Source organism: Apis dorsata, unplaced genomic scaffold (assembly GCF_000469605.1).
Source record: "Apis dorsata unplaced genomic scaffold, Apis dorsata 1.3 scaffold_236, whole genome shotgun sequence".
Lineage (NCBI taxonomy): Eukaryota > Metazoa > Arthropoda > Insecta > Hymenoptera > Apidae > Apis > Apis dorsata.
The window spans coordinates 211,129-225,150 of NW_006263517.1; the positions used below are offsets into that span (position 1 = coordinate 211,129).

Consider the following 14,022-nt stretch of genomic DNA (forward strand, 5'->3'; position numbering starts at 1 on the left):
GTGCTAAAAATCAACACTCGTTGTGCAACCGAACAAACATGGATTCACAAAAAAAATTAAATGGCCGATGTTGTTGCGCCTCCTGGAGTATGGAATGAATGTTTATGATTTGTTAATTGATTTGAAATGACTGATCGATTAATTTCAGCATTTGTTCAATTTTTATAAACATCTTTAAATTCAAAATTCAAAATTTATATATTACGAATGAATGTTTCTCTATGTTATGAAATTGTATATTGTTGTACCATGATTTATTATAATTTCCTGATCGGTAATAAAATTGATTTTATCAGCTGACTTGAAAAACAATTTTGCGCCTCAATCGATCAGATAACTTGAACTCATATTTATAACGATAATAATTCACGGAAAACTTATTACATATATTCTTATTATATATAAAAGTGCAGCATCGATCGAGTTTATTTATTATTTATCTAAGGAATAAATATTTAATCATGAAAACGCAAGAGATAAATAATGAGAATAAATATCATTAGAAAAAAATAAAAATATTTTTTTTGCAGCGTTGATATATATTTATTTAATTTCACAACCATCAATCATCTTTAACTGTTAATTATGACGAATTTCTTGACATGCTAAATTATACTGGAAAGAACATTTATATTCGTGTTATAATTTATATTTATAACAGTGTTGTGACTATGTAAACAAAAGATTCTATAATCCCAGATGTAAACGGAAATGTAAGACACATTTAAATTTCGAAATTTCTGTTTAATTTTCAATCTTATATTTGTCATCTTATATTTACAATTTATAATTTTGTTTCATATCATTTTATTCACATTTCTTTTGAAAATTTTAAATATTCTATTTTATATTTCAAATAATATTTATTATTACGAAAGAAATGAAAACAATTCGACTTCAGAAATTCATCAAAATCCAGAAGCAAAAGAGTAATTGTATCGGTCGTGCGCGTGTTAAAAGGTTAGGTGCGTCTCGGCAGCAACGCCGGTAGCAACATACCTGGTAGTACTCTTAAAGAAGTTGTTGCTTTCGCGATTCATCAATTCGCTTCTGAATCGTGACATCTCGTCCTCCATCTTTCTCATCTCGGCGTCGAAGCGTTCCCGTATGTTGGAAAATTCGGTGTCTATTACGCTGAAGTCACCCAGCTTGATAGGAATATTACGCTTGATACCACTGTCAGCCATGATTTTTGTATAGGTCACACTTGTGTTTCCTTACACCAAAAGCCACTGAAAGATGTACGAGCTTATATATCAATAAGAAGCACTGCTGTCGCGAACGATTTTGATTATTACAAATATCGTTTTCGATCACGTACAACCGTACTACACGATGTCTCGCCTAAGAATGAGCGCGGCTCACCGAATCCTCCTTAAATAGTCGCGATTGTCGCGACGCTGTCCCTCAACTGTTCGTAGGAGTTCGTTATTGCTCGGTATTTTCCGGAAACGCTCGGATTCGTGCACGCGGTCTAAACCGAGAACGAAATTTCACGAAGTTTAAATCATTCGAAAAAAATTTGTTTGATACAATATTTGCAAATAATACAAATATTATAAATTAGATTTATTATTATTTATTTATAAACTATATTATTTTCTATTTTTATCAAAATTATTGGTAGAAAAATAATAAAAGAAAAGATATAAATTTTATATTATCATCAATGTTCTATTTTATAAAATAATACAAAGTATTTTAGGTTTTATATTTTATTATACACATAGCACACATTGTTTCTTAATAAATATGATCTAACAATAAAAAGTATCAGTGGGCGATTAGATTATGATTCCGTACTCGAATTATCTGTTATATTGTGTTTTATATGAAAGATGATGACTAATACATGATCATATGATCATTTCCTTATTGATTGTCTTTAAGTCAAAGATGTGCATACATGTGTGGATAGAAGATTTGATTTCGGTATCAAATTTCGAAAAATTTCATTTCCTCATCATTACATAAAAATACTTGTACAAAAAAATTTATTATATATGCAATTTTTTCTAGAAAGATTAATTTTTTAATAAAAAAATTTTTAATAATAAAAAATTCGAATTTTTACATCATGATCATAAAATGTTATTAGCTATTAATGAAAAATATTCACGGATAATTAAACTTTTTGCACGATATTAATTGAATGATTAGATTACATGGTGAATCAAGGATATTTTTAAATCAACACTGCTCGTGAAAATATCAAGATGTCAATTATCATGTCGACCCGATTATGCAGATTTGTCTTCTGGTAAATTTACTTTAATCTTTAATAGTTGCTATATTTAACGACATTTTATCGATGAATATATTTTATTTCCCTCTCATTCAATAATATTTGTTAAATTAAATGTTAATTACATTAAATTAAAGTCGAGAAAAATATTTCTCAAACAAGAAGCTACACTACAATTTAAAAAAACTATTTTAAATTAAATTAAATACAAATTGAAGAAATATCGTTATGAATTAATTATCAATTATTATTCTTCGACACGAGTGAGTAGAAAATGAACAACATAAAATATTATTATGCCATTTTCTCGAGAACTATTAAAAAAAACAAAATGCGTTTCTTATATTTTACACATCATTTTTTTTTCTTCTTTTTTTTTTTTATAGAGGAAAAAACCATTTCAACATTATTTTTTATTATTTTTTATCTTCAACAAACTCGCTTGCGCATTTTGTGCGGTTCACTTCGCAGAACAATTCAAATTATCCAGTACAAATTCTCCTCGAATGATATTTCTTCCAACAACATTTTTTTTTTTTTTCCATACACCAATCCAACCCCTCATCGCAATCGTATCACGCGTGACGATCATTTACATTCCATTTTCTCCTCATACGCGTCGCTCTACATTCTTGTTAATCACGCGTGAACATTCAGGTGCTTTAATTTGGGCAACAGGAGAGATCCGAAGGCCGCGGTTACTACATGCATAACTTTCTGTTTACGTCTCGTGGAACTACGTGAGATTTTTTTCGTGGCATTAAATCACTGGTGCAAATGATGCCGACTGCTATTTTCGCACGTTGCACCGCGTCACACGCGCCGAACTGAATGGAGAGACGCATCACAACGCCTCCTTATTGTTCATAAATAGTTTTGCCGGTTTCGTACTCGTCGACGAGTTCCGATGAATCAAACAGTGTGGAATGTTTTCTCGCAATCCGTCAACGTGACGATGTAAGGATAACTACGATATAGTTAGACAGAAACCAATCGGGGGAAGATTGAATCACACCCTTTTCTCGACGAAGGTAATAATAATATTCGATGATATCGTATTGTATTGTATAAATCTATTTAGAAAATTCGCGGAAGATGATCAGATTCACAAATGTGGATCGACGAATAATATAATTTGAAAAAAAAAGAATGATGAGTTCATTCTCTTGATAAAAATTTCCTAATATGATAAAATCTAGTCAGTTTTATTGAGTCACGAAATCGTAGGCGTGATTACCAATAGGCAATGAAAATAAATAAGATGGGATTGCAGCCTTCGTTTCTATTCCCTTTTCAGTCTTCATTTACATATTAGAGGTATGTTCAAATGTTGAATAAAGTATAATAAATATAATATTCTTCGTTATTTAAAGAAATTTTTTAATAACAGGTGAATAAAATTTGACAAAATAATCTTTGTTTTCATAAAATCCAAAACAAAAATCCCCACGACTAGTGATATTAAAATTTATCGCGGTAAAAGTAAATATATTGTAGAAGAGAACGGAGAAGACTGGTGTTGATGACGAAGTGTGTCAATGTCAAACTATCCAAGCCTCCAGACGATGTCTCGAACTTCAAGAAAACGAAATTCGTTTCTTCCTTGTTCTTTCAAACGTCCACGAAATGCTTAAGTTTCTCTTTGCGTGGGAGAACGTGGTTAATATGACGTCACCTTTGTGGGTGTTTCACTGATCGATAAAACGCGTCACAATGGTCTCTAATATGGATTGATCTTACGTTCGTTCGCTATGTAACGTATACACGTGTTGCTCTATATTATTGAGAAAAATTTTTTCTGGAAAATGGCGATTTAAAAACACTTTCTCATTCATTGTAAAAATAAATTTATTTTTTATAATTTATTTATAAATGCATGAAAAATTGAGTATATAACGTAATATTTATCTAAGGGGAAATATATCAAAGAAGAAATAAATGTATCTCATAATTTCGCATCAAAAAATGATTTTACTTCCACGTGTCTAAGAAATCTAATTTATTAAAGTAATTTATTGAATAATTACATTGTTATGCCAGACAAGAGACAGAACCGAAACCGTTTGCCAGCCAATTATATGTATCTAGCGCGATATACAGAAGAAAACAACGGAGATTGTAGAAAAGATAGTACACTTCTCTTCACCACACGCCACTGACTATTAATAGTTGACGAAGTCCGAGAGAGAGCTATAGTATCCGAGGCCAAATTCGATCGTATCTGAATTCTTTACCCGTTCGACCCTTTCGACCGTCATTCTTTGTCGACAATTCAATGTCGAGGGTATCGTGCGAATTGATATTATTTCTCTTCCTTTATGTTAAATTTTTCCAATTACAAAAAAAAAAAAATGATAAATATTCAAATATTGAAAATTTAAAAAGAAAGAAGAAGGTATTAACTGATGATTTTTTTTTTAAATTGTAGTAATTTTAAATTATATAAAAAAATAATACAAACGTAGATTTATCGCAAACAATTTGTTGCCGAAGAAAGAATATTTAGATGTTAATGACACTGACGGAATTGTAAAAGTAATTTCATTCAATTTTTCAGTAGCGAGCAGACAATGCGCACTTAATAGTCATTTGTACTTGGCTTACTTATTGTTAGATTGAATGAGGAGGTTGATGTGGTCGTACGACGATTTCGCATCACTACTAAGTAAGTACTGACATGTGGACAAATGGGGCTTAAGGTTAACGCGCCATGATGTCACTGTCTGATATCATAGTATCCATCTTTTACTTTAACAGTCGGACAAAAATAATTCAACAAAACTGTTAAGCTTTCATTCAGATTATTTTAACTTCAATCTTCATATTCACAATCTTCTAATTCAGTGAATGAAATCTCGCAATAATTTACACGTATAATAAAATCTAATTTCAATATTTAGGATCTTAAAGCTTACATTTTTTTCCCGATTATATTCTTTCTCTAACCATTTCTAGAAGTATTGTAACATCAGTTTTCAACAATTTCTTTGCAAATTCATGAAATATGATCTCAATCGGTTTGTTGTAACATTCGCGCTATGTGAGTCTGCAATACGATCTGACTGCAATTACTTATAACATTTGTATACGTTTATATTTGCTATATAAACGAAACATCCCGAATAAATTTTCAATACAAATTATTTTTGTTTATTAAATCATGTTTTATGTTTTGTATATGATTTAAAAATATAATGATTTCAATAGATATTTAAATATTAATAAAATATATTATAAAGATAATTTATTTTTTAAAAAAATTCTAATTACAAGAATTTTTTTATTTATAATCATTGAAATATAAATTTTTTATAAATGTTTATAATTTTTGAAGATAAATTTTTATATTTTAGAGAAAAACATAATGAAAAAGAACTTTTGCGAATATCAAATATATATTTTTTTAATTATCAAAATTAGAAAACATGAATCATTCTTCGTTATGATACACGTGCTTAAAAAAAAAGTCAGTACCTAAATGCAGTGATGGCCAATGTCACTGCCACGAATAAACTAATAATACGTAATATGATGACAAACATCTGTAGTGCATATATAATCATGATTGTGCAAGTATAATTCTTTTATAATTTATTTTTCCTTATACATTTATACATGTGATATGACATCTGTGATTATTCGCTTTATTAAAGTTTTCAATATTGATACAAAAATAAATTATATATATTGATTATATTTCATTGATTAAATAACGATAACAATAAATAAAATTATGAAGAATAATATTAAAAAAATATATATTACCATTGTTTAATTATGTTTTCACTTTAACTATCAATGAAAAATTATTTCAATTCTAATTTATTTTTTATTTCTAAATTTATTTTTAATTTTTGATATAAATATATAATAAATAGAACAATAATAATCAATATAATAATATGAAAAAATGAATTTCATTTTAAATATCTTCAATTAATGTTCTATACATATTGATTTTAAGTCCCTCTTACGTTCAATATCGGTACTAAGATATTTTAGAAAGTTTGTCATCATGAAAAAGTATATAAAAGATATTTCTGATAGAAAACAGTCAGATACTATAGACAATGAAAAAAAACCATTTAACAAAAAACAATATAGATTGAAAAAATATAGTAACAAATATAAAAGTATGTTTCAAACTGTGCGAATAACATAGTAATATATGTATAGGTTAGGTTCAATATATTTGTGAATATTATTTAATTTTTTTAATTGTATTACTTACAGTTAATCAATGGGAGGAACGCAGGAAGAAAGCTGTTTTACGAGGTTTTTACAAACAGATTGATAAAGACCAACAACAAAATGTAAAAAAGTCATTTGCTTCCAAAGTCGATGATCAAAATGAACATGAGTATGTATTTATTAAATTTTATATGAAAAATAAATTAAAAAATTCATATTAATCATTAAAAAGAACTTTATCTTTTAAAAGGACACAACCAAAAAATTTAAGTGCTTTTCACAAGGCTAAACAGGAATTTCTACGTAAACAAGATGAAAAAAAGAAACAAAAAGAAGAAGCTTTACGAATAAAAACAGAAAGAGAAGAAGCGCTTAAAAATTATAAAGAAAGAAGGATGCAAACATATAAAAAACTTTCAAAGAAAACAAAAAAAGGACAACCTGTAATGAAAGATAGATTAGAAATGTTATTGGAAAAAATACAGCAGCAAGTATCAAAATAATATTCTAAAAAGATATAACGTTGTTTTTAAAAATATTTTAAAATTATTGTCAATAAATTTGATTATTTAATAAACATGTATATATAATGACAAATAAATTTTATTGAAATCTTTTTATAAATAATATGTTGTAAACAATTTATATATAATAGTATTAATATTTATGCAAGTTAATTTATTATTTTCATTGAATTAAAAATGAAATGTTAGGATATTAGTTTTTTAAAAATTCCTAAAAACATTTTTTTATCGTCATGTTTAATGATTTATATATAAATTATAAAATATTTTTTTAATTTTGCAATATTCTTTATATTTTAAGTAACCTTATTACTTAGAATATCAATGCAAAAATTTTATAATCCTATATATAAAATTCTATAATTTTTTTTTTATTAAAAAATGATTTATTAAAAAATATTAAATTATCACTATAAAAAGATTAAAATGTTATATTCTATTATTAAAAAATAATATAAAATATTATAATAATAAAATATTCATGTGATACATTACATTAGAATCAATAACAATAATAATAATTACAATTTTTTTTAAACATAGATTGAAAATGTAAGTATAATCATAAAAATAAACGATCGATGAAGTTGTATGGAATTTAAAATACAAATTTGCCCGCGCAACACTTATCGCGCAAGCGTAGTGGCATTTGACGGGCAGCCGTCAGCTAGTCAACGGTTGCAAATGGCGACAGCCACGAAATCTCTGGCACCGACTCGCGAATAGTTTCACGCATACGGAGTACTACGTGACCGAGCAGTGCGTGAACGTTATCTTAACCCAGATCGGTATGTACTTAAAACTGACCCGATAATCAAGATGTGTAGCAGATAACATTTTTCCTCAAAAAACATAGTTACAGTGATTGTACTCGCCACCCGTACGACAGGTCATGAAAGACAAAAAGCCATTATTCGACTTATCTATTCTTTCGAAATTTTCTGTTTATTTGCTCGATCGATATGTGATAATTTTCGCATGATTTCTTAATGAAAAGTGCTATTATTTTTGGGCATATTCTCAAAAATAATTCCGCGTAATGAGAATCACTATCAGCATTTGCACCCCACTGCTGTCAAAAACTGTTTGTCGTCGTAATCTAGGACGCGGTACCGGCTTAATCACTCGATTTTTCTTTCGAACATCAAAATAGACCTTTACTTTATACGATTTATTCTTCTCGTTTCTAATATTCATATAATATATTAGTTTCATTGACTAATATTGAACACAAGTATAATATAGAGGATATTCTTTTAAATTTGCTTATGGGACCAAAGAGCTTATTGGAATATTCTTAATCAACGAATATCATTTAGATTATTTTCTTGAATCTTTCTCTATGTATCTATTTTATGTTATTAAATAATATCATATATTTATAATTTTATATAAATTTTCATAAATTATAATATTATAATGCTTGATATTAACCCAGTGATATAAAATCTTATTGACTTTTATATATATATATATATATATATTTTAATATTATTATACATCTAAATTCAATTTTATTAAATATTGTTTCAAAATTGTGAATATTTATTTACAAAAACAATATTGTATATTTTATTTTTTTATAAACATTTATATAAGTTAAAATTTATAATTATGATAAAAATTATAATTCTTATAGATAGAAATTAATATTATACTTCAATGAAAATTTTATTTAATTTATTAAAATATCTCATATATGAAAGCAAATTTTTTTAAATTGATTTTATTTCACAGGTGGTTTGAAATAGACCAAAACAAGATGCCGGCTGTGAGAGGAGATGGCATGCGTGGTCTGGCTGTATTTATTTCTGATATTAGAAATTGTGAGCTAAAAGATATACTTTTTTTAAAAATATATTTTTAAAAATTAATTGCATTTTATATATAATAATATTATATATATGCGTTATATTATTTGATAAAAAATACAAATTGATTTTTGAATCATTAAAATTTTAATCTATGTTTCATTAAGAGATATGATGCCATTGAAATTAATATGACACATACATATATTTAAAGTATTGAAGAGTAGGAGACAGGGGGCGGAATACTGATACAAGCCTATCTTTCTGATATAGCTTGTATTTCAAACACTAATATGTAATACTTGGCATAATATAATGAATGAATGTCAAAACCAGTTATTTTAAGAAATAGTTATATATGAATATATAAATAAATAAAATAATATATAAAAAAAGGATCTTAAATATATAATATTTTTATTATTTAATGTAATAAATAATTATATAACAACTAGAATAAGAAATTGACTTTTATAAAGCAAATCAATACATCTATACTTTGATGCCAATCCAAATGGCATGCAGCCATTATAATTTTTTATAAAAATTACACAATATTTATTATAATATATAATATTTATTTATATTCAATATATATATATATATTACCAATATTAAAATGATATATTATAAAGTTATAAATTTTATCTATTAATTTCTTATTTTTTTAGGTAAAAGCAAAGAAGCAGAAATTAAGAGAATAAACAAAGAGTTGGCAAATATTCGTAGTAAATTTAAAGGAGACAAGACACTTGATGGTTATCAAAAAAAGAAATATGTTTGTAAGCTTCTTTTTATTTTTTTACTTGGTCATGATATTGATTTTGGACACATGGAGGCTGTTAATCTACTTTCATCCAATAAATATTCAGAAAAACAAATTGTGAGTGTTACAATTTTTTAAAAAATTAATAAATATATAAATATGATTTTATATATATGATATAATAAATATGATACATTATACATATACATTATTATTAAAATATTTTGAATTTTATAAATATAATATATAATGAATATATAAATATAAATATATATGCATTATATATTTTAGGGCTATCTTTTCATATCAGTTTTAGTAAATACAAACAGTGATCTTATTAAATTAATTATTCAAAGTATAAAAAATGATCTTGCATCAAGAAATCCAATTCATGTAAATCTTGCATTACAATGTATTGCAAATATTGGCAGTAAAGAAATGGCAGAAGCTTTTGGCAATGAAATACCAAAATTACTTGTTTCTGGGTATGTATAAATGTCTTTTGTTTTTTTACTATTTATTTATAAATTTTAAAATAATTATAAATTATTTTTCAATTCCCTAGAGATACTATGGATGTTGTAAAACAAAGTGCAGCATTGTGTTTATTACGATTATTACGTACTGCACCAGATGTTGTTCCTGGTGGAGAATGGACATCACGCATAGTTCATCTTTTAAATGATCAGCATCTTGGTGTTGTTACAGCAGCTGCATCTTTAATAGATGCTTTAGTAAAAAGAAATCCAGACGAATACAAAGGATGTGTTAGTTTAGCAGTTTCAAGATTGAGCAGGGTATGACATAATTTGTTAGTTTGATTCATAATCAAAAAATAATTTTTTAATCTTTATTCTATCTCAATAGATTGTGACATCAAGTTATACAGATCTACAGGATTATACATATTATTTTGTGCCAGCACCATGGTTATCTGTTAAACTTTTACGATTATTACAGAATTATACACCACCTGGTAAATTAAATAATTTTTAAATTTCATAATATAAAGAAAAAATATTAAGATAATAATATTTTATTTTTATACTTTTAAATGTTCTAATAGCTGAAGACCCAGGAGTAAGAGGTAGATTAAATGAATGTCTAGAAACTATATTAAATAAAGCTCAAGAACCACCAAAATCAAAAAAGGTGCAACATTCAAATGCAAAAAATGCTGTGTTATTTGAAGCCATTAGTTTAATTATTCATAATGACAGTGAACTGCCTTTATCAGTCAGAGCATGTAATCAACTTGGTCAGTTTCTATCTAATCGTGAAACTAATCTTCGCTATTTAGCACTTGAATCCATGTGCCATTTAGCTACATCAGAATTGTCACATGAAGCTGTAAAGAAACATCAAGAAGTTGTTATTCTTTCTATGAAAATGGAAAAAGATGTATCTGTTAGACAACAGGCTGTCGATCTTTTATATGCTATGTGTGATAAAAGCAATGCTGAAGAAATAGTTCAAGAAATGTTGAATTATCTTGAAACTGCTGATTATTCCATTAGAGAAGAAATGGTTCTTAAAGTAGCGATTTTAGCCGAAAAGTATGCTACTGATTATACTTGGTACGTTGATGTCATTTTAAATCTCATTAGGATAGCTGGTGACTATGTTTCGGAAGAAGTATGGTACAGAGTTATTCAAATCGTTATTAATAGAGAAGATGTACAAGGATATGCAGCAAAGACTGTTTTCGAGGTAAATAATATAAATTTATAATTATATTAGTATATATATTATTATCATAATATTTTTAATATAAATTAAAAAAAAAGTATATTTTTTTTATTATATAAAATTTATTGTATAATCAAGTTTTTATATTAAATATTAATATTTATTAGGCTTTACAAGCACCAGCTTGCCATGAAAATATGGTTAAAGTTGGTGGTTATATACTTGGAGAATTTGGAAATCTTATTGCTGGTGATCAACGATCTTCTCCAGCTGTTCAGTTTCAATTGTTACATTCCAAAGTAAGTAGTAAGTTTTGTATATCTTTATGTAATTAAAAATTTGTACATTAAATATTTATATGATTTTTTTTTTATTTTTCAGTATCATTTATGTTCTCCAATGACTCGTGCATTGTTACTTTCGACATATATTAAATTTGTTAATCTGTTTCCTGAAATGAGAAGTCAAATTCAAGATGTCTTTAGACAACATAGTAATTTACGCAGTGCAGATGCAGAGTTACAACAAAGAGCTTCGGAATATCTTCAATTGAGCATTATCGCTTCTAGTGATGTTTTGGTAAATAAATTAATTTTAATTAGTTTTTTAAAAAATATATTATAATTCTTAAAAGAAAAAAGAAACAAAGTTTATATAATTCTATACATATCTATAACTATTTATTATTCTTTTTATAGGCTACAGTTTTAGAGGAAATGCCAGCATTTCCAGAAAGAGAATCTTCTATTCTTGCGGTTTTGAAAAGGAAGAAACCAGGTCGAGTACCAGAGAATGAAATTAGAGAAAGTAAAAGTCCAGCTCCAAATACTAATCATCATGCAGAAGCTCCTAGTAGTGTAACAGGAGCTGTTAATAATACATCAGCAGATTTATTAAGTCTTTCTACACCACCATCTTCTCAACCAAGTAGCAATACTGGAGTTTTACTTGACGTACTAGGAGATATTTATAATATGCCAAATAAAGTCGCAACTAATGGTGCCCAAAATACATATAATCCTAAGAAGTATGTTGGTATAAAAGATATTTATGGAAAAAAATTTAAACAGAAAATTATTTTAATTTTTATATTCTGTGTTTTGTAGATTTGTGTGTAAAAATAATGGTGTATTGTTTGAAAGTGAATTAATTCAAATTGGAGTAAAATCGGAATTCAGACAAAATTTAGGACGAGTCGGTCTTTTTTATGGAAACAAAACTCAATATGCTCTTCATAGTTTTCAACCTCAATTATCTTGGTCTGAAGAAAATCAACAAAAATTAGCAGTACAAGTAAAGCCAGTCGATCCAGTGTTAGAAGCTGGAGCTCAAATACAACAAATGATTAACGCAGAATGTATTGATGATTATAGCGGTACGATAAATTATATAATAATATAAAAAAGATCAAACAATATTAATATATATAGTAATATATATATATATTGATGTATTATTAATTTTGTATTATAAATATAAGAAGAACTAGATATTTATATAAATTTTTTTTTTATGTAGATGCACCGAGCATGATTATCTCTTTTATTTATAACAATGTGCCACAAAAGATAACAATGAAATTACCATTAACTATCAACAAATTCTTCGAACCCACAGAAATGAATGGAGAATCATTCTTTGCAAGATGGAAAAATCTTGGAGGGTATGTAAAATATTTCCTATTTTTATTTTTTTTTTTCATTTATTAAAATTTCTAATTTATTAACTAAAATATCTGCATTATATATCGATGCAGTATAATTAATTTTATAATATATATTTATTTTATAATATATATTTTGTAATGTATAATTTTGTAATATATATTTATTTCTATTTTTATAAAATTTAATCTAATAGTTGATTAATAATAATATATAATATGTTGATTAATAATAATTAAATATATATATATATGTATACTCATTATACTTATTATATATTTTTAGAGCAAATCAACAACGTTCTCAGAAGATTTTCAAAGCACAACAACCAATGGATCTTACACAAGTTCGCACGAAATTGCAAGGATTTGGAATGCAATTACTTGATGGTATTGATCCAAATCCCGATAATTTCGTTTGTGCAGGAATAGTACATATGAGAGCACAACAAGTTGGATGTTTGTTACGTTTAGAACCTAATAAACAAGCGCAGGTAATTTTTCAATACTTTATATAGCTTCTTAAATATTTTTTAAATTATTAATATTATTAATTTCTTAAATTACGAATTTAGTAAACTGTTTGCTAAATTATATCTTGTAGATGTTTCGTTTAACGGTACGTTCGAGTAAGGAATCGATGTCAGTAGAGATCTGTGACCTGCTGGTGGATCAATTTTAAATGATCTAGCAGGCATAAACTAATTTAAGATATACTAAAACGCCGTGGGAAGACATATCGTGATCAATAAAGAATGTCGTCTCTCGACGTTCAAAAAATACTGATGATTATTTGTTAAGAAATATTTGTTGTACCCAAGCTTACACTCATAACATGGTCATGAGAATTGAACCCTTGTGTAGGCAAAACATTGTTACCACATATAATCCTACGAACAAAGCATAGGATTGCTATAAATATGATAAAGGTGAATTGTGTAGATGAGAAAAAAAGAAAAAAAGAAGAAAAAAAAGAAAGGAAAAGAAAGCTAAATGACATATATAATGGCTATGGTGGACTTTATTGGTCCATGAATAAAGGTAACAAATATAGATATCACAATTTTTTTCTTTCTTTTTTTTTCCTTTTTTTTTTTAATATGTATTTTTAGTAAAAAAAAAAAAAAAAAAAT

At 26.5% G+C, this 14,022-nt stretch overlaps 3 protein-coding genes across 7 annotated transcripts in view; 2 read left to right on the forward strand and 1 right to left on the reverse strand.

Moving 5' to 3' along the window:
* LOC102675369 (heat shock protein beta-1) overlaps positions 1-1,371 on the reverse strand; it is a 26,304-nt gene extending 24,933 nt beyond the window's left edge. Inside the window, exon 1 of one of the 2 annotated variants that reach the window (XM_006615809.2) lies at positions 1,000-1,371. In XM_006615809.2, coding sequence (XP_006615872.1) covers positions 1,000-1,187 — 188 coding nt within the window. In that variant the 5' untranslated portion in view covers positions 1,188-1,371. The remainder of the gene's footprint in view (positions 1-999) is intronic. The other variant, XM_006615810.2, reaches the window with a different exon arrangement.
* A 3,478-nt stretch (positions 1,372-4,849) lies between these two features.
* On the forward strand, positions 4,850-7,060 carry LOC102676101 (thyroid transcription factor 1-associated protein 26 homolog). 2 transcript variants are annotated; one of them, XM_031510550.1, is made up of 3 exons: positions 4,850-4,910; positions 6,479-6,605; positions 6,687-7,060. In XM_031510550.1, exons 1-3 carry the CDS (start codon positions 4,865-4,867, stop codon positions 6,937-6,939), a joined length of 426 nt encoding a protein of 141 aa, XP_031366410.1. In that variant the 5' UTR covers positions 4,850-4,864; the 3' UTR covers positions 6,940-7,060. The 2 variants fall into 2 exon arrangements, with proteins under 2 accessions (XP_031366410.1, XP_006615877.1); XM_006615814.2 differs by lacking the exon at positions 4,850-4,910 and adding an exon at positions 6,202-6,378.
* Positions 7,061-7,595: 535 nt separating this feature from the next.
* LOC102675956 (AP-2 complex subunit alpha) lies at positions 7,596-13,842 on the forward strand. 3 transcript variants are annotated; one of them, XM_006615813.2, is made up of 14 exons: positions 7,596-7,748; positions 8,698-8,786; positions 9,443-9,654; positions 9,829-10,022; positions 10,103-10,334; positions 10,405-10,513; positions 10,604-11,247; positions 11,394-11,525; positions 11,608-11,805; positions 11,925-12,253; positions 12,333-12,601; positions 12,745-12,889; positions 13,176-13,383; positions 13,494-13,571. In XM_006615813.2, the coding sequence occupies exons 2-14, from the start codon at positions 8,723-8,725 to the stop codon at positions 13,569-13,571; spliced, it is 2,814 nt and encodes a 937-aa protein (XP_006615876.1). In that variant the 5' UTR covers positions 7,596-7,748; positions 8,698-8,722. The 3 variants fall into 3 exon arrangements, with proteins under 3 accessions (XP_006615876.1, XP_031366409.1, XP_031366408.1); XM_031510549.1 differs by lacking the exon at positions 7,596-7,748 and adding an exon at positions 8,051-8,069; XM_031510548.1 differs by lacking the exon at positions 7,596-7,748 and having other exon boundaries at positions 8,723-8,786; positions 13,494-13,842.
* The last annotated feature ends 180 nt before the right edge of the window (positions 13,843-14,022 follow it).